At 43.7% G+C, this 26,054-nt stretch overlaps 1 protein-coding gene across 11 annotated transcripts in view; it reads left to right on the top strand.

The window, feature by feature from the left end:
- The window catches only part of EXOC6 (exocyst complex component 6), a 734,347-nt gene that overhangs the window by 271,205 nt on the left and 437,088 nt on the right, over positions 1-26,054 (top strand). For all 11 annotated transcript variants that reach the window (XM_029609912.1, XM_029609910.1, XM_029609905.1 and 8 more), the window contains 2 exons: positions 20,993-21,142; positions 22,864-22,932. In XM_029609912.1, the coding sequence (XP_029465772.1) occupies positions 20,993-21,142; positions 22,864-22,932 (219 nt within the window). The remainder of the gene's footprint in view (positions 1-20,992; positions 21,143-22,863; positions 22,933-26,054) is intronic.

The raw sequence follows: 26,054 nt of genomic DNA, 5'->3' as shown, positions 1-26,054 counted from the left end.
CATCATGGTGCACCTCTTGGTCCCTTGATCCCTTTTCCTGTCCAATCCCAAGGTTTTTGGACTATCTCTGGCATTTGTCAGAGTCAGGTCTTAAGACATCTTCCATCAGAATGCATGTCAGTGCACCTTCCATAAGTGTGTCGGGGATGTCCCTATTTCGGTTCAACCCCTCGTAACACACTTTTTGAAGGGCTTGCTTTACATCAAGCCACCTTTACGTCCTCCGGCCCCTTCTTGGGACCTTAACCTGGTTCTTGGTCGGCTCATGAAACCACCATTCGAGCCTCTTCACTCCTGTGACCTAAAATATCTCACATGGAAAGTGATTTTCCTTTTGGCTATCACCTCAGCTTGCAGAGTTAGTGAGTTACAGGCCCTAGTTACTTATCCGCCTTACACTAAACTCCTGCAGGACCGGGCGGTACTCTGCACTCACCCTAAGTTTTTACCTAAGGTAGTTTCAGAGTTTCACATTAATCAATACATCATACTACCTATCTTCTTTCCCAGGCCCCATTCCAATCCAGGGGAACAGTCTCTGCATACCCTTGACTGCAAACGGGCTCTAGCTTTTTATCTAGACTGCACAGTTGCTCACAGGACGAGCACTCAGTTATTCGTCTCGTTCCACACCAACAAATTAGGGCAACCTGTGGGTAAGCAGACTCTCTCCTCCTGGTTGGCAGACTGCATATCATTTTGCTATCAGCAAGCAGGCATTCCTTTTCAAGACCGTGTTAAAGCACATTCTGTGAGGGCCATGGCGACTTCAGTAGCAAACCTTCGATCGGTGCCGCTTCCTGACATTTGTAGGGCTGCCACCTGGAGTTCCCTCCATTCTTTCGCAGCCCACTATTGCTTGGACAAAGCCGGAAGACAGGATTCCATCTTCGGCCAGTCTGTCCTGCGTAACCTGTTTCCAAAGTGACGTACCAACACCCTTCCACCTGCCCGGTGGGGTTCAGGATGCCCTCTACCAAATTCCACCCCAGTTGTTGTGCCTGTTGCACGCCGTTGGGTACATTTGGTGCATGTTCGGACATCCTCAGCTCGGTACTCACCCATATGTGAGGACTACCATCCTGCTTGTCCTGTTAGAAAGCAAATGTTGCTTACCTGTAACAGGTGTTCTCACAAGACAGCAGGATGTTAGTCGTCACGAAACCCGCCCGCCACCCCGCGGTGTTGGGTTTGAAACATTTAATTATTTTATTTTTCAGCACTGCCTGTAGCTTTCATATAAGACTGAAGGGGGACCCCTGTTGGCTGCAGGGTTAGTGCCATGCTGGGCATACCCAGTAGGGGCCAGTCAAAGTTCTGGAAACTTTGACAAAAGTGTTCCGTGATTGGGCTCCATCCTGATGATGTCACCCATATGTGAGGACTAACATCCTGCTGTCCTGTAAAAATACCTGTTACAGGTAAGCAACATTTGCTTTCCATCCTCTCAAATTGGGGCAGCCTGTGGATAAACAGACTCTCTCCTCCTGGTTAGCAGACTGCATTTCTTTTTGCTATCAGCAAGCAGGCATTCCACTTCAAGACTGTGTTAAAGCACACTCTGTGAGGGCCATGGCGACTTCAGTAGCACACCTACGCTCGATGCCGCTTCCTGACATTTGCAGGGCTGCCACCAGGAGTTCTCTCCATACCTTTACAGCCCATTATTGCTTAGACAAAGCCGGAAGACAAGATTCCATCTTCGGCCAGTCTGTCTTGTGCAACCTATTTACAACGTGACGTACCAACACCCTTCCACCTGCCCGGTGGGGTTCAGGATGCCCTCGCCCAAATTTCATCCCAGCCTAATGCCTTGCATGCCTGGGTACATTTGGTGCATACTCGGACATTCTCAGCTCGGTACTCACCCATATGTGAGGACTACCATCCTGTTTGTCCTGTGAGAAAGCAAATGTTACTTACCTGTAACAGGTGTTCTCACAGGACAGCAGGATGTTAGTCCTCACGTAACCTGCCTGCCCCCCGCGGTGTTGGGTTTGTAACGTTTTCTTATTTTCTTTTCGGCACTACCTGTAGCTTTTTAACAAGACGAAGGGGGACCCCTGCTGGCTGCAGAGTTAGTGCCATGCTGGGCATGCCCAGTAGGGGCCAGTCAAAGTTCTAGAAAAAATGTTCCGTGATTGGGCTGCATCCTGTGATGTCACCCATATGTGAAGACTAACATCCTGCTGTCCTGTGAGAACACCTGTTACAGGTAAGCAATATTTGGATGTTTCCCTGAAAGCGACCCCACAATTGGTGTTGTTTGGGATTATTCCGGCCTTGTTGGTAAGAGGGAAGGGGCAAAGGACATTGTTACTGAAGGTCCTGTATGTGGGGGAAAAAGGTCATACTTCTTCAGTGGAGGACCTCTGACCCTCCTTCTTATTGGATGTGGTGGAATCACCTTCACGAAATGCTTCCGATGAACAAAGAGATGGCCAAATCCTTTTGTCAGCAGCGCTAGAGGTTCTTGCAAACATGGGAACCTTGTAGTCTAGCATTGTCGCAAAGATCCAGGGTTTGATACTTAACAATTAATGACTTGGCGAGATGGGGATACTACATCGCTCGTCATCTATCTAGGTCGGATCTTTTTGCGGACCTATAGGCCATGGGGAATTGGGGTTTCAAAGGAGAGGGCAGGGGGAGGCAGGGGAGATGTGTGGGTGGGGGAGGTTTTTGTTATGGGGATACAAAATGAGTGTTCTTTTTGACACTTTGTTGGTATAACTGCCCGTTGTTGCCTGTTTCACTCATTGTTTTGTACTGGTACCACCATTGTTGGTATTTATTCTCATTCATACTCAATAAAAAAGCGTTTGAAAGTAAGACAATTAAAAAAAATGCAAATAAAACATGTCCTTTTTCAAAAAATCATTCTTAATCGAGGAAAGCATAGTAGGGAAAGTATTTATCTTAGGGACTGATGAACTTAAAATCAAAAAAGTGCAGTCTCATCTACAGCCTAAAAGGGCTTGCTGCTGCATTGGCCGGGAATTGAACCTGGGCTTCCTGCTTAGCAGGTGAGAATTCTACCTTTGAACCATCAGTGCTTCAGCAGCATGTACCTGCATTTAAATGAAGAAATGTCACATATTAATTAGATTTTAGTGAGTACCTGGAGATGGAATGATATGCTGTCAGTCCCTAAGATATGTGGTTTGTCTACTTTACTTATCTTGATTAAGATAGATTTTTTTAAAAAGGTCATGTTTTATTTGCATTTTTTAAAAACTTGTCTTAAAAAATATAGTCAGGAACTTGCAGAAATTACTTCCTATCCAGACCAATGATTATAAACCATATGGCACTACATATTTATTTATGAGCAAATAGGCACCAGGAGAACATGGTGCAGAGTTGGTGCCCTTTTTTAATTGGAGTATATTGTTTTTGCAGAATGAGATTGATTTGTCTGTAGTAGGGATGTGAATCGTATTTCTGATGACTGAAAATATCGCACGATATTTTCAAAGTCGTCAGAAATCGGGGGCTCCCCGAAACGTTAGGAAAACCCCACGAAATTGTTCGTGGGGTTCTCTTATCGTTTTGGGGGAGGGCGGGAAAAACGGCACACATAAACAAGCCCTAAACCCACTCCGACCCTTTAAAACTGCTCCCTTTGCTTCCCCCACCCTCCCGAACCCCCCAAACGTTTTAAAATTACCTGGTGATCCAGTGGGGGTCCCGGGAGCGATCTCCCGCTCTCGGGCCATCGGCTGCCACTAATAAAAATGGCGCCGATGGCCCTTTGCCCTTACCATGTGACAGGGTATCCGTGCCATTGGCCAGCCCGTGTCACATGGTAGGAGTAATGGATGGCTGGCGCCCTAGTCTGTAGTAGTGTTTTTTTTCACTCTTGAGGGCTTTATTTGTACTATTAAGCCTGTTTAGCATGCTTAAAATATAGGGGTCGATATTTAAGGCAATTGTCAGGTTAAGTTTGGACTTAGATGGGAATACAGCGGGATTTAAAAATCCCACTGGTTTGACCAGCCCTGATAATGCCGGCTAAAAATTTAGCCAGATAATTTTAGGACTTCCTGAGATCTTTCCTAAAATTAGTGGGATAAACTTATTTGGCTAACTTTTAGATAGGCGGATATTCAGTGGTGTGCCTGCACTGCTGAATATCCAACCAAGGGGGGTCATTCATCAAATCGCATTAGGACCTTATCACAGGCATTAGGGCCCTAATGCCTGCAATAATGCTATAACTCATGTGATAAATAACGTATTGCGAGATATGTATGCAAATTCCAAAACTTTAGTCAAAAGGGAGGAGTTTGGGCAGAGTTTATGAAAATGAGGGATGTTTAATGTTGCATGTGATAGCATAATGCACATTATCGCGTGTTTTAATGCCGGAAATAATTACACCTTTTTCCTGGCGTTATGCTGTGCAATGTGCCCGAAACGGGATTTGCGCTAAATATTGCAAATCCCATTTTGGAGAGGGGAGGGGAGTGGAGTAGAGTAAGAGAGAGAGACTTAACTATTTTGCATAATTTTGTGTCATCCACAAATTTGATGACCTCACTCATACCCCTTTCCAGATCATTTATAAATATATTAACAAGCACTAGTCCAAGTACAGAACCCTGAGGCACTCCACTGCTTATCTTTTTCCACTGTGAAAACAGACCATTTAATCCTACTCTCTGTTTCCTGTGGGAGGAGTTTGGGTGGAGAAAATGGAAATGAGGGCTGTTTAACGTTGCGTGCAGTAATGTAATGCACAATATCGTGGGATTTAATGCCGGAAATAACTACACCCTTTTTCTGAGTGTTGTCACAAATCCCGTTTCGGGAGGGGAGAGGGGAAAGGGAGGAGGGAGAGTGGAGAGTCGAGAGGGAGCAAGAAAGAGAGAGCCTCTGTGCTTGATGCACTCTCTACCTAGCTGCAATCAAGCTAGGTAGAACATGGAACAAATCTACTCTTCTTTCACCTTTCATCACTCCAAGTCACATTAAATCTTCACTGATGGTAACTGCTGTTTGTACATATTTATTTATTTATTTATTTATTTATTTATAGTTTTTTATATACCGATGTTCATCAGAGATATCACCTCTGTTTACAGTATAACAGGAAAACATACGCTTGGAAGCGTTTTACAAAGAACGAAAGTTAGTAACTTAATAATAATAGTTGTGCGTGGGAGGGGGGAAGAGTAAAAAGGATTGAAATAGTAAATATTAACAAAAATTAACAGTAGTATGATAATAACAGATATTAACAATTATATACATTATGGTAAAAAATACAGTATAACATTAAGGACAATAGAAATGGCATGGTGTTTTATGTGATTTCCTGAGGGGTGGGCTGAGGAGGTGTAGAGTGTGGGCGAAATGTGCTGAGAGGTCCTAGGTATATGCTTTAGTGAAGAGCCAAGTCTTGAGATTTTGTTTGAAAGTTTTAAGGCAATCTTCCTGGCGTAACTCCACGGGCATTGTATTCCAGAGATCAGGCCCGGCTACTGAGAGCGCACGGGCACTGGTGGAGGCCAGTTTAGTGGATTTAGGTGAGGGAGTCGGCATGGTAGTGAGGTGTTGGTGTCTGGTGGGCTTAGTGGACTGGTGGAGACGAAAGGAGTCACTTGATCGAGATGAGAATGTATAAAGGGAAATGTTTACAATTGGTGTATAATATTTGACATATGAAATATATGTATGTATTTTAACATGTTAGCAATAGGTATAATATTGTATTAGGGATAGGTGCAATGTTATAACTTGTGGATGAATGTGGTATGAGTGATGAATGTTAGTAGATTTTAGATATATGTGAAATTAAATTATAAATGGTTAATAAAATTTGTGTTTGAAATTTACACAGGTATATGATTGTATATTGATTCAAGCTAAATGTAAGACATTGATAAGACAGGCTAAGAGAGAATTTGAAAAGAAGTTGGCTGTAGAGGCAAAAACTCACAGTAAAAAACTTTTTTAAATATATCCGAAGCAGAAAGCCTGTGAGGGAGTCAGTTGGACCGTTGGATGATCGAGGGGTTAAAGGGGCACTTAGAGAAGATAAGGTCATCGCGGAAAGATTAAATGATTTCTTTGCTTCGGTGTTTACTGAAGAGGATGTTGGGGAGGTACCCGTAATGGAGAAGGATTTCATGGGTAATGATTCAGATGGACTGAATCAAATCACGGTGAACCTAGAAGATGTGGTAGGCCTGATTGACAAATTGAAGAGTAGTAAATCACCTGGACCGGATGGTATACACCCCAGAGTTCTGAAGGAACTAAAAAATGAAATTTCAGACCTATTAGTAAAAATTTGTAACCTATCATTAAAATCATCCATTGTACCTGAAGAATGGAGGATAGCAAATGTAACCCCAATATTTAAAAAGGGCTCCAGGGGCGATCTGGGAAACTTCCACCGGTTAGCCTGACTTCAGTGCCAGGAAAAATAGTGGAAAGTGTTCTAAACATCAAAATCACAGAACATATAGAAAGACATGGTTTAATGGAACAAAGTCAGCATGGCTTTACCCAGGGCAAGTCTTGCCTCACAAATCTGCTTCACTTTTTTGAAGGAGTTAATAAACACGTGGATAAAGGTGAACCGGTAGATGTAGTATACTTGGATTTTCAGAAGGCGTTTGACAAAGTTCCTCATGAGAGGCTTCTAGGAAAAGTAAAAAGTCATGGGATAGGTGGCGATGTCCTTTCGTGGATTGCAAACTGGCTAAAAGACAGGAAACAGAGAGTAGGATTAAATGGACAATTTTCTCAGTGGAAGGGAGTGGACAGTGGAGTGCCTCAGGGATCTGTATTGGGACCCTTACTTTTCAATATATTTATAAATGATCTGGAAAGAAATACGACGAGTGAGATAATCAAATTTGCAGATGATACAAAATTGTTCAGAGTAGTTAAATCACAAGCAGATTGTGATAAATTTCAGGAAGACCTTGTGAGACAGGAAAATTGTGCATCCAAGTGGCAGATGAAATTTAATGTGGATAAGTGCAAGGTGATGCATATAGGGAAAAATAAAACATGCTATAATTACACAATGTTGGTTTCCATATTAGGTGCTACAACCCAAGAAAGAGATCTAGGCGTCATAGTGGATAACACATTGAAATCGTCGGTCAAAAAAGCAAACAGAATGTTGGGAATTATTAGAAAGGGAATGGTGAATAATACAGAAAATGTCATAATGCCTCCGTATCGCTCCATGGTGAGACCGCACCTTGAATACTGGGTACAATTCTGGTCGCCGCATCTCAAAAAAGATATAATTGCAATGGAGAAGGTACAGAGAAGGGCTTCCAAAATGATAAGGGGAATGGAACAGCTCCCCTATGAGGAAAGACTAAAGAGGTTAGGACTTTTCAGCTTGGAGAAGAGACGGCTGAGGGGGGATATGATAGAGATGTTTAAAATTATGAGAGGTCTAGAACAGGTAGATGTGAATCGGTTATTTACTCTTTCGGATAGTAGAAAGACTAGGGGGCACTCCATGAAGTTAGCAAGGGGCACATTTAAAACTAATCGGAGAAAGTTCTTTTTTACTCAACGCACAATTAAACTCTGGAATTTGTTGCCAGAGGATGTGGTAAGTGCAGTTAGTATTGCTGTGTTTAAAAAAGGATTGGATAAGTTCTTGGAGGAGAAGTCCATTACCTGCTATTAAGTTCACTTAGAGAATAGCCACTGCCATTAGCAATGGTAACATGGCATAGACTTAGTTTTTGGGTACTTGCCAGGTTCTTATGGCCTGGATTCGCCACTGTTGGAAACAGGATGCTGGGCTTGATGGACCCTTGGTCTGACCCAGTATGGCATTTTCTTATGTTCTTATGAAAAGAGTGTTGATTAAAACAAAACCAACCACAGTAACAATCATAAAACAGGTGTACATTTTTACCAGATATACTTCCTGGCTTAAACATTGATATTACATTGAATATCTATATCCTGGTCGGTTAAATAATAATAATAAAAAAAGGACACAAAGCATATAATTCTCAAAACCCTAGTACAATGCAATTGGGAGAGAAATCCAATTCAATTTAAGGGAGCCCACTAGGCATATATTTAAAGAAATAAGGAGGGTAACCCATATCTACTTTTTAATGCGAAAACCCCTTAGCTAGTGGTGGTATCTAGTAAACTTTAGCATCCAAAAATGATTTGAGTTCAGAAGGTTCATAATATATATATTTTACATTATTAACCCTCTTAATGCACTTGCAGGGGTATCTTACGGTGATCTGTGCTCCAATTTGTCTCGCCTTAGGGACAAGACACAGGAATTCTTTTCTTCTCTGTTGTGTGCTTTTGACAACATCCGGAAATAACCAGATTTTTTGGCCATAATAACTTTCCTGTCTGTTACGTAAAAACAATTTCAATACTAAATCTCGATCAGAAGGAAATATGAATCTCACTAATAATGTTCCACGTTTAATTACTTGTTCTTCCCCTGTTGATTGTTCCAATATAGCTGTTAAATTCAGGGCCTGAGATTCCTGCATTTCTGCCATATCTGTATATTTCCGTGGTTGCAGCTCTTCTTCTTTATTAAAGGATACATAATAGACCTTTGCTAAAGGTAGTAATGCATTCGGTTCTATTTTTAACGTTCCTTGTAATTATTTCCGAACTTGATCATGTGATGAAATATATTGTATCTGAGGGAAATTTAATACCCTCAAGTTCAGGTATCTAACCTCATTTTCTAGTTTCTTCATTTTCTTTTTCTGTAGATTTTCCTCAGAGATTAAACCTGCTTGAACCTTTTGTATCTCAGTCACTTTTTGCTCCATTTCCTGCAGCTTAACTGTATGTAACTCAGTCTGTTGTTCTGAAATCTGAGTTCGTTTATTAATGAATGTCACCGCTGTTGTCAGTGACACGATCGATTGTTCCAAAGAAGTTAATGCCATCCACACCGAATCCAGTGTTATCACTGCAGGTTCTGAGATGATATTTCCTAAAGCACCACCCGCGTATTTATATTCCTAGTATTTGTCACAGTCCTGTGAGTACTAGGAATATCTCCTCTCACCCGTGGAGTCGACGCCTGAATAACTTCATGGCGTTCTTCCTCACAGCCCAGGGAACTGCTATTGAGGGGATTGGTGTTAAATTTCCTACTTACTTCTTGCTTTGATGTTTCAATTGGGTTTCCCATCTCCTCTGCAACCGCAGGTATGGTTGCCGATATCACCCTTTCCCTGGGCTGGGTCTCTCCAAAAGTTGTTTCGCTAAAGGGTGGGGAGGGGGTAATCGGCGCCTCAGGGCTCAATGATGTCGATGAAGCTATAGATGCCGACATTAGCTCCCTTGTCAGCGTCTCAGCGCTTCCTGCTGGGGTCCTTCCGGGTTCAGCCAAGAAGAAGCTCTCTATTTTCTGTTGCGTTCCAGGCAAAGAAGAAACCGTTTCTCTCAGTTTCCCTTTTCTTTTAGTATGTGGTATCGTTTTGGGGAAAAGTCGCTGAAAAAGTAAGAAATTATTTTGCAAGCAAGAGAGATCTTCCTCCACACGTCTCCTTCACTGCACCATCTTGGATTTCTGTCCCTCATGGATCTTTAATTGTTTTTTTAAAGATATTTACATCTTTTTGCAGTCTAAGTTCCTCAGGTAATGAGTTCCACAATTTTGGCCCTGCTACCGAGATGGCTCGCTCTCTGACTTCTGCTAGATTTATTGTATTTTATTTATTTAACAACTTTTTTATACCGGTATTCGTGTGAACATCATATTGGTTTACATCAAAATTGAGGTTGGAAATTACATAGAACAAGGGTGGGGAGAACTGGGGCAGGGAGGGACTAAGTAATTGGATGAGGAAAGGCAGAAAAGAGAGCAAATAATTAACAATTATATCGTTATATGTAGATGTGCAGTTTTAATTGATGGTACAGATAATAAACATTTATTTGAAGAACAAAGGTTTCTTTGTGGTGTATGCAGATGTAGTAAAGCGTTCAACCATTCAGTTTGTTTATTATTTATAGATTTAAATAAAAATACACAACGATTTATACTCAATTTTTGCTGAATTGGTAAGGAATGTAGTTTGATAAGGGTTGGGGTGATATGATCAAATTTCTTTCCCCCACATAAAACTGTAGCAGCTGCATTTTGGAGCAATTGTAATGGTCTAAGATAAGACCCAGGAGTTCCTAAAAATAATGCATTACAATAGTCAAGTGTAGAAAAAAGCAAAGATTGTAAAACCGTTCTAAAATCATTAAACTCTAACAGAGGTTTGAGCCACTTTAAAATTTGCAACTTAAAAAAGGAGGAGATCGGATGAAAAGCACAGACATTGTTTTAGTAATATTTATGAGAGTAGGGGATCAGGCCTACTTGACTGTTGGTGGAAGGGGGGAGTTTGTGACTTAACCAGCTATATTTTAATATAGCACATTAGATCTAAAGTATTCTGGATAATTTTAGACTTGTTCTGGATCATGACCAGAATATTCCAGATAAAGTTATCCAGGTAGCAGTGGATATCAGTGCTACTTGGCTAAGTTTAAGCTCTGACCCCAGAACGCCTCAATTTTTTTTTTAATCTGGGTAAGTATTATCCTAATAATAAGTTGGCTGGCTAAAACGTATCCAATCAACAAGGGGAGAGGGGTAGGGGTCATGGTTGGGAGGGCTTGGAATATTTAAAATCCCGTTTGTTTGACTAAGTCTCAAACTTTGCAGAACACATTTTTTGAATATGGACTTCATTTATATATGTATTATATAAATATATGTATGTGTGTGTATATATAGGGGCAGATTTTAAAAGGTGCGCTACCCGGCGCCACAAATGTATGCCCGATTTTATAAATGCACGCGCAGCCGTTATCATGTTATAAAATCAGGGGTCAGTGCGCGCAAGGAGGTGCAGACTAGTGCACCTTGGGCTAGATTTTAAAAGCCCTGCGCATGTAAATCCTCCCGGATTTACGCACACAAGGCACTCCCGCACCGGCGCGCCTATTTTGCATAGGCCGCCGGCGAGCGCAAAGCCACGGGACACGCGTAAGTCCCGGGGCTTCGTAAAAGGGGCGGGAGGAGGCGTGTCCGGGGCGTGTCCGGGGGCATGGCGACGGTTTGGGGGCGGGCCAGGAGGGCGGTCCCGAGTCCCCCGGCACTGCGGCCTGTGCCTGGGGTGTGAGGCGGTGCGTGCAAGTTACGCCTGCTTCAAGCAGGCGTAACTTGCCCAACAAAGTTAGGGGGGGGATTTAAGTAGGGCCGGGGGGGGGGGTGGGTTAGGTAGGGGAAGGGAGGGGAAGGTGGGGGGACGCGGAGGGAATGGAGGCAGGCTGCGCGGCTCAGCGCGCACAGGCTGCCAATTTTGCGCAGCCTTGCGCGCGCCGACCCCGGATCTTATAAGATACGCGCGCGCATACTTTTTAAAGATCTACCTCCTTGCGCGCGCCGAGTCCTCAGGGAGACCAGCTGGCTTTCCCCGTTCTCTCCCCCTCCCACCTTCCCCTCCTTGTCCCACCCCCCAGCCCAAAAAAACCAAACAAACCCTGTACCTTTGTTTTGGAAGTTACGTCTGCCAGCTGAGTGCCGTACCAGCGCGCGATCCCCCGGCCGCTGTGCCAGAGTCCTCAGCCACACCTCCCGGTCCACCCTGCCATGCCCTGGACCGCCCAACCACGCCCCTGGACCGTCTGTCATGCCCCCGTCCTGCCCTCTGCCCACCCATTCAGAAAAGCCCTGGGACATACGCGTGTCCCGGGGCTTTACGCAAGTCGCTGGGCCTTTTGAAAATAGGCCCAGCATGTGTAACCCCCCTATGCGTGTAAATCCTCGAAAATCTGCCCCATAATGTTTGTGCATGTGTATATATAAATATATATTTTGTATTTCTCTTTTCTTCTCTGGTAGCATAAAATCACCTTGGTTATGAGTTCTATCTCCAGCATAATTGCCTTAAATCTTATTTTCAGTCCTTGCCAGATGTTAACTTGTTTCATTAGCACTTATCTATTAATGAAGCTCTCTTCCAAAGGCACTGTTGAATAAAGTACACAACTTCTGCTGCTTTCTTGAAGCAGTTTGTTTATCTCCCAGGACAAGCAGGATGGTAGTCCTCACATGTGGGTGACGTCACTGGACGGAGCCCTGTCACAGAAAACTTTTCTATCAAAGTTTCTAGAACTTTTGACTGGCACATTGAGCATGTCCAGCATGCCATAATCCCTGTAGTCTCAGGGGTCTCCCTTCAGTCTCTTTTTTTCAGCGCTGCAGTTTGCCTCATGGTTAGGAGCTCTGTGAGAATTTTCTCACACAATTTTCCTCACGGAAAAAACTTTGTCACGTAGAGGTTGGCAACATCTGGCATGATGGGCGAGCCCATAGCTACCCCATGGATTTGGAGGTAAAATTGATGTTCAAAAGCAAAAAAATTGTTGTTCAAAATAATTTCAGTTAGAGCAACAAGAAAGTCTGATGGAACATGATGTGGTCTCATCCTGCATTCTACTGTCTCTTGGACTAATGAAAGTGCGTCGGATTGCGGGATATTTGTATACAGTGCCTCGATGTCCAAACTGACCAGAAAATGACTGCTGGATGTATGAATGACAGTAGAAAGTTTGTTAAGCATGTCCGAGGTGTCTTGTATGTAAGAAGCAGCATTTTTAACAGGGGCACGAAGAAAAATGTCCATAAATTTGGCTAGGGGTTCCAGAATCGAGCCATTAGCTGAAACGATGGGACGACAGGGTGGATGAACCAAGGTCTTATGGATCTTGGGGACCCCATAGATAACCGGAATACGTGGAGACCCTACATGTAAAAAATTGTATTCTCTTGTGGTAAGAAAGCCTTGTTCATGAGCTTCTTTCAACAGGGTGACAATCTTGGAGTTTAATGCTGGAGTGGGGTCATCTTCAAGTAACCGGTAGTATTTCTGATCAATTGGCGCAGAATTTCTGCGCGGTAGTCCTGTTGATCTAAAATGACGATTGCTCCGCCTTTATCGGCTGGTTTAATAACGATTGTTGCATTGTCTGCTAATGATTTGAGTGCCTTATTCTCTGCAGAAGAGAGATTATAAAAAGTATGATGGTGTCTTGTTTCTATGTCTGATACTTCTTGAAGGACTAGAGTCTGAAATGCTTTAATTTGTTCATCCACCGCCCCCGGAGGAATCCAGCAGGATTTGGCCTTTATAATTGAGTGATCTGGTGTCGCTTCAGGACTTTTAGAGAAAAAGTGTTTGATCATCAGGAGTCTAAAAAATTTGTATAGTTGAATACGGCAAGAAAAGGAATCATGTCTGTTGGTGGGAACGTAAGATAATCCTCGATGTAACACTTGTTCTTCTAATGTCGTAAGATTGTGCCTAGATAAATTAATTATCGACGACTCTCTAGGTTCTGGGACCGTGTGAACGGTTTGTGCCATTGGGCGTCTCCTTCGGGTGGAGGTTGTTGGTGAGTCTTTCTGCCGTATGGTCTTGGAGGGCGGGATGGATAGCGGCGTTTCTCTAAAAAAGCGGACTGTCGTTGTCCGCGGGGAGCCGGTTGGTCTTCGGACCCACTCGAGGAATCTTCTGATGAAGCAAAAGCTACTTTTTTGGGGGCAGGATTTTTATCATCTTTTTTATTAAGCCATGTGTAGATGCTAGCATTGTCATAGTCACTCTTATGTCGTTTAAATTTGGTGACTTTATTACGTTTGATATCTGTTTTAAATTTCTCAATGGTAGTTTGTAAATCCTCCATGGATCGTTGCACCGTATCTGCATCAGTGGAGGCTTTGTATTCGTCTTCAATAACTACGATCTCTGCTTGAATCTCTTCGGTGACTACCTTGGTGTATTCAATGATTAAAAGCATCAAATCCAGTGAGCATTTGTTCAAGATCGCAGCCCACTTGGAAAGGAATTCCGGCCTATCGGTGAACATAAGCGGTGCTTTATTGATGCGTAGTCCTCGGGGGCTGACTTGTTGTTTCACATATTCTATCATGGTTATTCCATGAAGTTCAGCCCGAGTGTTCCTTTTGTGCAAGATCAGCAGATCTCCCAATATATCCGGTGTAATGGTAACAGGTGTGGAATCAGAGAAAAGAGATGTTTCTTGAGCAATATTAGAGACATGTTCAGCTGAATAGCTGAATATGTCCTTCCAGTCTGATGAAGCCATTGTTGTGCCTGAGAATATCTAACCATAGCAACTGTAAAAACTCAGAAATAGCTGAAAACAAGAAACTTTCAAAATAATAAACATTCAGCTGTGAACAAGAACTCAATGTGGGATGTATATTCTTGCAACCGTCATATATAGCCACAGGAGGCTTATGGCTTATAATGTCAAGCCCATGAAGCACTGGGCTTGTCTAATCATAGGTTGCAGAGAATAGTAGGTGCAGGCACTGTGTGAAATTTTACTAATGCTTGCACTTATCTTATTCCACCAAAGAGGGTAATGCTTTCAGTCCTGAAGTGCATGCTCCAATACAGCGGTGTTTCGGAGAATCTGACTCCTTCCTCAGGGAACTTCAGGGAATGGCATGTAAGTCTGTGTGGAAATATAATAGAGAGTTCTAAAAATGCCAAACTGGCTAATGCACCAACACTTGGCTCAAGACTGGAATATTGAAACTTACTGCGAATTAAGATATGGTCAGTCAAAAAGCTGGAAAACGCTTGTTTCAAACGCTGCAAAAAAATGTGACAGTGGTCATAAGTATCAGATTTCCTTCTTATTTGGCAAAGGCAAACGGGCAAACAAAGTCGCTAAGAACAATGTTGAAGACTAGAACTGCAGCAGTGATGATAAATATCACAGTCTCTTGTTGTTTAAGACGATATAACTAGAAAGAAATGCCCAAAAACAGTGTGTACTTATGTGCATTGTGGATATGCAGCCTGACAGCGATTCATTCTGCTAAACTGACAAGAGAACGCGGGCTAAGACGCCGGATTTAAAGGGGAATCTACCGTCTGCAGATCAAACCGGCAGGAAATGACGTCTTTAACACCAAATAAGGTAATGTCCATTTATGGGTAATGACGTTGCAAGGGATAGCCCTACCTTAATTGAAGTCCATAAGAGGGCAATGATGTCATACTGCGTGTGTCAGCAAAAAGTCTCGGCGTGTCACCTCTGACACGCGTGTCATAGGCTAGCCATCACTGCATTATGGCAACAGGTTTCCGAAAGTGTCCAGAATGCCCCCGTACCATGTCGATTACTGACCCACATGATGTCTGTGTGCTGTGCCTCGGCTCATCACACGACGTTTCTCACTGCCGAAGTTGTGCCCAGATGACTCCGAAGGGTAGGCGGGCTCGCCTCGACAAGATGGAGACCCTGTTTAAAATCAAGCTGACTCCATCGACATCCACCCAATCGTCACTGACAGGAGCATCGAAGAAATTAGTCATCAAACCTCGCCGGGAGCACCAGGGCAGCGGTGACCATCCGAAACCGACTCCGTCTAAGGCATCTGTATCATCTTCCTCAGTGCTGGAGAAAGACCAGACCGAGCACCGAGGGAAGCACAGACACCGGCACCGATGCAAATCTACTCCCGGTACCGACACCGCATCAGCCTTGATGGCTATCGAGCCGCTTGCGAAGAGGACACGGGTAGAGGAGCCTTTAACACCCTCTCCACCCGAAAAACCAAGTGATCCCCACCGATATTGGTGCCAGGTACTGAGCCCCCACAAGTCCCTGTGGAGGTGCCAGTAGCGCCTAGCCTGCCTCCCCCTGTGGCTGCGATATCTACACCAACTTTCAGGGAGGAACTGGACGGTTTCATCCGCCAGGCAGTTCTCAATGCTCTCCGAGACTTACAGCCATTGATATTTACATCTTTGCTACTCAGACTGGATGCACTCATCGGTGCCCTTCCGACACAGCCTGGGCCACTGATGCCAAAGCAACCCACAAAGTCTCTGAAAGTCCCGATTACCATTCTGGGATCCTCAGAGGACGAAGGCACGGACTCCAGTCCCCTGTCAACACCGATTCCGGCACCGATTTGTGGTCCATCAGGGCTCTCGGGACCGAGATACCCAAGTTTCCCCTTGATGCCTTCGGTGCCGCCGAAACCCACACCGGTGCCACCGCATCTTCCATCGAGGCCATTGAAGGATCCATTGGTGCCAACACGTCCAACAGTACCAACCTTCTTCCCTCCTTCAGGATCTCAACTAGAGACCTTTTCTGACACATGGGAAGATGTTGACACCGACACATCCACGGAGGACATCTTATCAGAACCATCTCCTCCGGAAGAAAGGAGAAAATCACCCCCAGAAGATCTCTCCTTCGCTAATTTTGTAAGGGAGATGTCAGAGACAATCCCCTTTGACCTGATTACAGAGGAGGACACATGCCACAAAACATTGGAAGTTCTCCAATTTGTTGATGCTTCGAAAGAAGTTATGGCTATCCCTGTCCACGAAGTGCTAGTGGATCTCCAGCATCGACTCTGTGAACATCCTTGTACTGTCCAGCCAGTGAATAAGAGGAGAGATACAGCTTATCTGGTCCAACATGTTCCTGGATTCCAAAAGCCACAACTACCCCATCAATCGGTGGTGGTTGAGTCTGCACAGAAGAAGGCCAGAAGACTGCGACCTCACTCTTCCACACCTCCTGGCAAAGACCAAAAATTCCTTGCTATTTTGGTCGCAAGATGTTTCAGGGCTCTATGTTAGTGACACGCATAGCTGCATACCAACTTTACATGACACAGTATGAAAGGAATCTCTGGAAGCAGGTTCAGTGAATAGCTGACTCTCTTCCCCAACAACAGTAAGATAGTCTCAACACCATATTACAGAAGGGCCTTGAGGCTGGGAAACATGAGGTTCATGCTGCTTATGACTCCTTTGAAACAGCTTCTAGCTTGTCGGCAACGGAAATCAGCGCCAGGAGGTGGGCCTGGCTGAAAGCATCTGACTTGAGACCTGAAGTCCAAGACAAACTTGCTGATTTGCCATGTACCAGTGAAAACCTATTTGGAGACAAGATACAGGACGCAGTGGCTCAACTAAAAGACAACAGTGAGACCCTGTGGCAATTATCTACAGTTACTACTGAGACCCCTTCCTCTGCAAGGAAATCCACCAGAAGTGACCCTAGAAAACCATTTTATCACCCACACAGACACTACCCACCTACATCTCACGTGAGGCCAACCAGGCCGTCCCAGAGAGCACATCCTCGACAGCCTAAGACATCCAGGCCTCAGCCACCACCACAAACTGGCCAAGCCTCTGGATTTTGAGATCTATCCAGAGAACAGCAGCCGCTCCACAAATCCAGATACGGATTTGCCAGTAGGAGGTCGAATTCACCATTTCATAACCAACTGGCTCAACATTACCACAGACCAATGGGTTATATCTATCATAACCAGGGATACCATCAAACTTCCTCATGGTACTCCCGGACTCACCACCCAATCCTCTGTGAATGCAAAAAGATCAGAATTGTCCACCCTTCTGGGCGCCAGGACTGTGGAACCTGTTCCCTGGGCACAGCAGGGCAGAGGGTTCTACTCCTGCTATTTTCTCATTCCAGAGAAATCAGGCAGCCTCCGCCCCATCTTAGACCTCCACAATCTCAACAAATTTCTATAAAAAGAAAAATTCAGGATGGTGTCCCTCGGCACCATGCTTCCCCTTCTGCAAAAAGGAGATTGGCTCTGTTCTCTGGATCTTCAAGATGCTTACGCTCACATTCCAATATTCCCACATCACCACAAGTACCTACGTTTCCTAGTGGGACATCAACACTTTCAGTATCGGGTCCTGCCTTTCGGACTTGCCTCGGCACCCCGTGTATTTACAAAGTGCCTAGCAGTGGCTGCGGCCCATCTACGCAAGAAAAACATACACGTCTTTCCTTACCTGGACGACTGGCTCATCAAGAGCCAATCCAAGCAAGGAGCTCTCGAAGCTCTCAAGCTCACTATCAATCTTCTACACTCGTTGGGATTTCTCATCAACTACCAAAAATCCCACCTGACTCCATCTCACCTCCTGACTTTCATCGGAGCAGATTTGGACACCACAGTAGCAAAAGCCTTCCTGCCCAATGGCCGTGCAGACACACTTTCCAAGCTAGCTACGTCTCTGCGCACAAAACACACAGCTTCAGCCCATCAATTCCTAACGTTGCTGGGCCACATGGCTTCAGCGGTCCACGTCACTCCTATGGCCAGATTGGCCATGAGAATAACTCAATGGACTTTGAAATCTCAGTGGCTCCAAGCCACTCAACCTCTGTCAACTCAGATTTATGTAACCCACCAGCTATATCAGTCACTTCTCTGGACCAACAAAGCCAACTTGCTAACAGGTCTACACTTTCAGCAACCAGTTACACAAGTGACCTTAACTACGGATGCCTCCAACTTGGGTTGGGGAGCTCACGTGAACAATTTTCAAACTCAAGGTACTTGGACGAAACTCGAAGCAACATTTCAGATCAACTTCCTAGAGCTTCGAGCTATACGTTATACCCTATATGCGTTCAAGGACTGCCTTTCACACACGACTGTTCTCATACAATTGGACAACACAGTTGCAATGTGGTACTTGAACAAGCAGGGCGGCACAGGCTCTTATCTCCTCTGCCAAGAAGCTGCACAGATCTGGGCCTGGGCCTGGGCCCTTGCACACTCCATGTATCTCCGGGCCACTTATCTGGCAGGCATACAGATCGTAGTAGCAGATCGCCTCAGCCGACGTTCCATCCCCACGAGTGGTCTCTGGATCCTGTGGTAACGACCAGAATCTTCCAATGCTGGGGTCAACCAATTCGAGTGGAGGAGTAGCCTAGTGGTTAGAGCAGCAGGCTATGAACCAGGAGACCAGGTTTGAGTCCCGCTGTTGCTCCTTGTGACCTTGGGCAAGTCAATTTACCCTCATTGCCTCAGGTACAAACTTAGATTGTAAGCCTCTGGGGATAGGGAACTACCTATAGTACCTGAATGTAATCCACTTTGAAGCGCTGAAAAAAAAAAAGTGCAAAAAGCGGAATATAAAATCATATATATATATAATAGACCTCTTTGCATCTGAACTGAATCACAAAGTGGACAGATTCTGCTCCCTGTACAGGCAACAAAACAAGTTAACCATGGACACCTTCGCTCGCCCCTGGAACACAGGTCTCCTATATGCATATCCCCTGATACCGCTCATAGCCAAAACTCTAGTGAAGCTACAACAGGACAAAGGGTCAATGATACTCATAGCCCCATATTGGCCTTGACAAGTATGGTTTCCCATACTTCTCAACCTCTCGATCAGAGAACCATTCACCTGGGCACTGTGCCCACTCTCATATCTCAGAACCAAGGCATGTTACGCCATCTGAACTTTCAGACCCTCTCCCTCACAGCCTGGATGCTGAAAGCTTGATCCTGCAACCGCTCAATCTTTCAACTGATGTCTCTCAAGTGCTTGTAGCCTCACAAAAGCCTTCCACAAGGAAATCTTATCGTTCTAAGTGGAATAGGTTTACCATATGGTGCATGCAAAAAGGTATCGACCCCTTTTCCTGCCCCACATCTCTATTAGTCTATCTCTGGCATCTTTCAGACTCTGGTCTCCAGACTTCTTCATGGGGGATCACCTGAGTGCCATCTCAGTGGACCACAAGGGAGTTGGGGATGCCCCGGTAACAGCGCAACCCCTTGTAAGTAGGTTTATGAGGGGCCTACTACAACTCAATCCCCCTCTATGGCCACCAGTAGAGGGGGCTTGAGTTGTAGTAGGCCTCTCTAAACATAGTACTTACAAGGCTCATGCGCTCCCTGTTTGAGCCTTTGCAATCCTGCAATGTTAAATTTCTTACATGGAAAATCCTCTTCCTAGTAGCCATTACATCTGCTCGAAGGGTTAGTGAGTTACAAGCACTTGTCACATACTCGACCTATACAAGGTTCCTACATGACCGAGTGGTCCTCCTTACTCACCCTAAATTCCTTCCCAAGGTGGTTACTGACTTTCACTTGAATCAGTCCATAGTTTTGCCCACATTTTTCCCAAGGTCCCACTCTCATCAGGGCGAGAGGGTTTTACACACTGTGGACTGTAAATGTGCACTTGCATTTTACCTAGACCGCACTGCAGTCCATAGGAAATCCACCAAATTCTTTGTTTCTTTCCATAAAAACAAACCAGGAGTTGCAGTGGGCAAACAAACTCTCTCCAATTGGCTAGCAGACTGTATTGAATTCTGCTATGAGAAAGTAGGCCTTTATCTCCAGGGACGAGTGAAGGCGCACTCAGTACGAGCCATGGCAACCTCAGTAGCGCACAATTGTTCAGTACTGATTGCTGACATCTGTAAAGCTGCAACATGGACCTCTCTTCACACATTTGCAGCACATTAGTGCCTGACAAGGAAGGACATCTTTGGCCAATCCTTCTTGAAGAACTTATTTCCAGTATAATCCCAGCTCCTTCCACATCCAATCTGCTGTGATTTTCAGGCTGCCTCATTTTTCCCAACAGTACGCCAGTTGTTGTGCCTGTTGCACAAGTTGTACGCTGTTAGTCCAACAAATGTGAGTCAGCCTGTAGCTTGCTAATCACCCACATGTGAGGGCTACCATCCTGCTTGTCCTGGGAGAAAGCAGAGTTGCTTACCTGTAACAGGTGTTCTCCCAGGACAGCAGGATGTAGTCCTCAGGAAACCCACCTGCCACCCCACGGAATTGGGTCCGAAACGTTTTATTATTTTATTTTTTTGCTTGCACCTTTTGCTACAAACGAGACTGAAGGGAGACCCCTGTGGCTACAGGGATTATGGCATGCTCAGTGTGCCAGTCAAAAGTTCTGGAAACTTTGATAGAAAAGTTTTCCTTGATAGGGCTCCGTCCAGTGATGTCACCCACATGTGAGGACTACATCCTGCTGTCCTGTTACAGGAAAACAACTCTGCTTTCCTTTATATGTTTTGTTTCTTTAGTCTTCAATGACATTTTAAATAAACCAATACCATTTTGTTAAAACAGGCACAGCAGCAGAAAACCTTCAATATTGCTTTGCATAAACAAACTGGTATGAATTACAAGAAGTCTGGGTATGTAGCAAATGACAGCGTTCCAGAAGAAGACCATAGAAGATTAGAGCAAACTACTGATGAAGAGGATGAACCTGAGGAGGTGTCTTCATTTTTTGTAACGTCCAGCTTTTCATTCCTGCTGAGCATTCAATCTGAAAAAGTGGAAATAAAATAACACTTGTCACTTGATTTTAATATGGAAGAAATAATGCAATTCTTCTGAAAATTAGCATTCAGATTCTTATATTGCCATAGATATAATCACTTTAACTTTATGTGCTGTAGGAGCAATTAAATGTGTGTGTGTGTGTGTGTGTGTGTATATGTATATATTATATCTATATATATATATATAGATATATATATACACACACATAGATAGATAGACACACACATATAGATAGATAGATATATAATACATATATACAGGGGATGATTTTTTTTTAATCCAAATTTCAGAGATTACAAGGTCTCTGTGGAACTATTACATAACCCTGCAAAATTTCAGTGTGTAAAATTCACAGCAGTTTTGAGCTAGGCAACTGCAATGATAATATGAAAAATGGTAAAAACACAGGCATTCTTGGAAGCCTCTAAGTTTAATTCTTTTCAAATTTGGCAAAATGAAATGGGAAGGGCAATGTGTGTGCCAATGTTCAAGTAAAAAAGGATTCTATAGGCAACATTGCCAATGAGTGAAAAAATCACAGTTTGACATAGAAATACTATTAGATCCATAGCTATTGTGGCACTACCACATTACCTTGATAAATTATAGGTAAAAATTAACCAATACTTTAAATTTATTTTTATGTATTCGATTCTGCCTTTCAGCCACTTCAAAGTGGATTAAATTCAGTCATTATGGAATTTCACATTTATCTTTCATGCCTATATGAGGGACTGCAAAAAACATGCACACACCCAGAATTGCTTTTCAGTTAATATAATTTGCATACACTTTGAGAGACAATAGAGATATCAAGAATTTGTTTTTAAAGAATTATGAAGGGCTGGCTCAATGGAAAGTGCTGGTTTGGATTCTCAGGTCAGGTCCTTAACTTTCCAGATCAGTGGGTCCTGGGGTTACAATGGAGCCCCTGAATGGAGGGAGTTCTAGTTATTGCACAATGGCAACATTTATTTTATTTATTTATAACTTTTTTTTATACCGAAGTTCAGGTAACAGAATTACTTATCACTCCGGTTTACATTATAACAAGTAGAAAACAATGACAACATATGTCTTACAATGAACAAGGGAGTGAACAACTTGGATAATATAACATAACATAACTAGGAACAGTAGCAGTATGCACTATTAGAGCGAGACTAGCACAACATCTAGTGGCTGAATTTACTGTCCATGATTGCAGAGTTGTGGAGGGAGCCCTGGTGAGTTAGAAGGGGGATTATAAAATAGGTGAAAAATGCATGGTTAGTTGTGAATGAAAGCTCATGATACCATAGCCCAATAAAGATCAGTTCCATTCGAACTGGAAATAAAAAAGGAGCAGGAAGAAACTGCTGAGACAAAGAATAATGATAACTTTTAGATTTGTCGTATGTCTATTCAATAGAGATGTGACATTTTTAACATACCAGGTTGTACTGCATAAAATCTTTATCCCGGTAATCAAGTGACGTTATATAAAGATCTGGTAGATATATAGTATATCATACAATATCAGTAGAATAATGATTGATATTATGTTGTGGTTTAAAGTACTAGTTTAATAATTTGTTTAGCTTTTATTTTTATGGTCAGATATACTCTGTTTTATAAGAAATATCAAATAACATTTTTTTCCCTTTCTTTAGGTTTTAACTGCCCAAGATTTAGTGGATTTTTCCCCTGTTTACAGATGCCTACACATTTATTCAGTTTTGGTATGCATTCATCCTGAAACATATTCTTTAAATGTTTTAGAAAACTTGTTTCTTTTTCCCTTCTTCCATATAATCTTTTATTGATCATCTTGTTTAATTTATACTTGTTTACAAGTATTGCCTAGAATATTTTCTGTGATCGAAATGTAAGTACATGTATGTTATACTGAAATTGAGGGGACTATAATCAAAAGTTTTTACATAGGCAATATATGTTTGCCTGTGTAAAAATGTGGTTTGTTTATTCTGCCTGCCTCCAGCCCCCTACTACTTATAAAAGTATGTGAACAGAATATGCACTTTTACCTTCATAAATAAAGTCAGGGAGTGAAAATATTTTATTCTGAAATCTCCATGTATGGCTACACATGTAATTTGTTCCTGCTTCAGGGCAAGTACAAAAGTACCTATGTTTCACAATGAGTTTCCCTTTGAAAATGAGCTTTCAGATCCACAGGTATAAACCTGCTAGTAGTTCCCTGTGGAGTTTAATTATTGCCCTCATAATTGTAAGTTACCAGTTATGTCAGTGTGTGCACTGTATGCACTTTGCTGTGAACAATGCTGGGACAATCCTGGCTCTTTGCTCCTTTATCTCTTTTCTACTTATATACACTGTTTTCCAATAGGACACACGAGTGGTTCACAGCTTCACAATATACATAGCATAAAATATAGTGTATTTCTCTATACTAACCAGCAAAATGTTAATGTACTGGTTAGCCCTGCAAAAATCTGCTCCCTTACCCCAGCCATGGTACAACAAATTGCTCTGGCCCAATGTCCCAAACTTCTTAGAGGTAAACACAAAGAAATAGATGCCTGGATCTTTTCCAACACTTTATTGATGCAGAGATGTGTCAAATAAAATCGCCCGACTCAGGCCAAGTTTCGCAGCTTTACAGCCACTGCCTCAGGGGCTCCACTCTTCCAATCAGTAAGCTGTTTCATCCAATCAATTAGTATGCCAGCAGTACAAGACCAACTTGTACACGATAATTCCAAATGCAATGCAGCATCAATAAAGTGTTGGAAAAGATCCAGGCATCTATTTCTTTGTGTTTACCTGCTGGTATCATAGATCGCCTACCTCTGTGTTTTCTTGGACCAAACTTCTTAGAGGGCAAGCAGGATGGCAGTCATAAAAACATAAGATATGCCATACTGGATCAGACCAAGGGGCCATCAAGCCCAGTATCCTGTCTCTAACAATGGCCAATCCAAATCGCAAGTACCCAGCATTAACTAGATCCCATGCTACTAATGCCGGTAACAAGCACTAGTCCTCAGACATGGGGTGATATCATCTGGTGGAGCCTGGCATGGAAAACTTATGTCAAAGTTTCTAGAACTTTGAATGAGTCTCTGTGAGTATGCCTGAGCATGCATTATACCACATGCCCACGTGGGGTTCCTTCAGTCTTCTTCTACAGAGCCCGGTGGTTTGTGGTCTGTGGGTCTCTCACTTTTTGTTTCATTTTCAGGTTTTTTCACTGATGGGATTAGTGCCTCGTCAACATGGGGTCTCTTTGTATTATCCCTAGGTACATTTTTTGGTGTTTCTGCTGTTACTTTTTGCTTTCAAATCCCTGGGGCGGTGGTGCAGACGGCTGAGGACTGAGCACTACAAGATCTGTCCCCTGTCGATGACAGTGAGGAGGACCCCCTTTACCCCAGGGAGGGAAGCTTCTCAGAGGCTTCAGCAGTCGAAGCTCTGACCAGTCTCCTCCTGCCAACAGAAGGAAGTTTCCTCCAAAAGACCTCTCCTTTGCATGCTTTGTCTGCTTGATGGTTGAGGCCAACCCATTTAATTTACATATGGAGGAGGATACCTGGCACAAGATGCTGGATATCCTTAAGAGGAACCTCCTAAGGAGATCATGGCAGTCCTAGTGCATGAGATCTTTATGGAGCTGCTGATGAGGATGTGGGAAGGATCTCCTCTCCATGGTTTCCATCAGTAAGAAGGCAGAAATTGGCTTTGTTCTCTGGATCTACAAGATGCTTACGCTCACATTCCAATATTTCCTCCTCATCGCAAGTATCTGCACTTCCTGGTCAATCAATAACATTTCCAGTATAGAGTGCTGCCATTCGGACTTGCCTCAGCTCCCAGAGTGTTCACGAAATGCCTGGCAGTACTAGCAGCACACTTACACAAGGAAAGTGTACACGTTTTCCCCTATCTAGATGACTGGCTCATTAGAAGTCAATCTCAACAAGGAGCTCTAACTTCTCTCAACCGAACAATTACTCTACTTCACTCGATGGGGTTTCTCATCAATTATCAAAAGTCCTATCTCATTCCATCTCACCTGCTTCAATTCATCGGAGCAGAATTGAAAACCATCCTCTCAAAAGCCTTTCTACCCGAGGATCAGGCAGAAACCTTTTCCCTATTGGCAAACTCGCTGCACTCAAAGAAACAAGTTGTTGCATTCATGCCTCTTCTCGCCCCTCGCTCCACCCTCTCTACCTTGGAAGCGACTCCCTTCAGCTCTGATGGACAGATGCAGCCGTGGCTTCTCCCTGCCTCTTGGTCCCGGTGTCCCCGGACTGGCTTGATGCTACGGATCCGCCATGTTCCTGATGACGTAAGGGCGCGCACACGTTCCAGACTTTGTACCAGCAAGGGTGCGAACCTTGGGGGCGTCCCCCCGTAGCGGCGTCATCCATTTTCACTTTAAAAGGTCTTTGTTTGCTAACCCCTAACGAGTTAGCAAGGAACTCCAACAGGACTTGCTTCGGCAGTCCACGATACTTGCAACAACGATTCAAGTCAGCGAGGGGAATCCTTCTCCACTGCTAGGCCTTTTCAAACTTACCAGGAGTACCTGCTCCACGGGGGCTCTGCTTTCTCTTCTTGATTTCAGATTGCCAAGACAGGATCCGGTACTCACTCCTCGAGGGCCTACGTCGAAGACTCCTCATTGCCTGGAAGCGATCGCGGACGTGAACACAGTGAGTTCTGTTGTACATAGGAATTGGTACTTGCTCCACAAGGGCCTGCATTCCTATAGCTCTGAAGACTCACTTCCGTCCAAGACGTTATCGCAGGTATGGAGATCAAGAGTTACAATGGTAAGATTGCAGATAGGAACCGGTACTCGATCCACGAGGGC

This window comes from Rhinatrema bivittatum, chromosome 7 (genome assembly GCF_901001135.1).
Source record: "Rhinatrema bivittatum chromosome 7, aRhiBiv1.1, whole genome shotgun sequence".
NCBI lineage: Eukaryota > Metazoa > Chordata > Amphibia > Gymnophiona > Rhinatrematidae > Rhinatrema > Rhinatrema bivittatum.
Note: the sequence above shows the minus strand (reverse complement) of the source record. Positions and strands in the feature narration are given on the sequence as shown.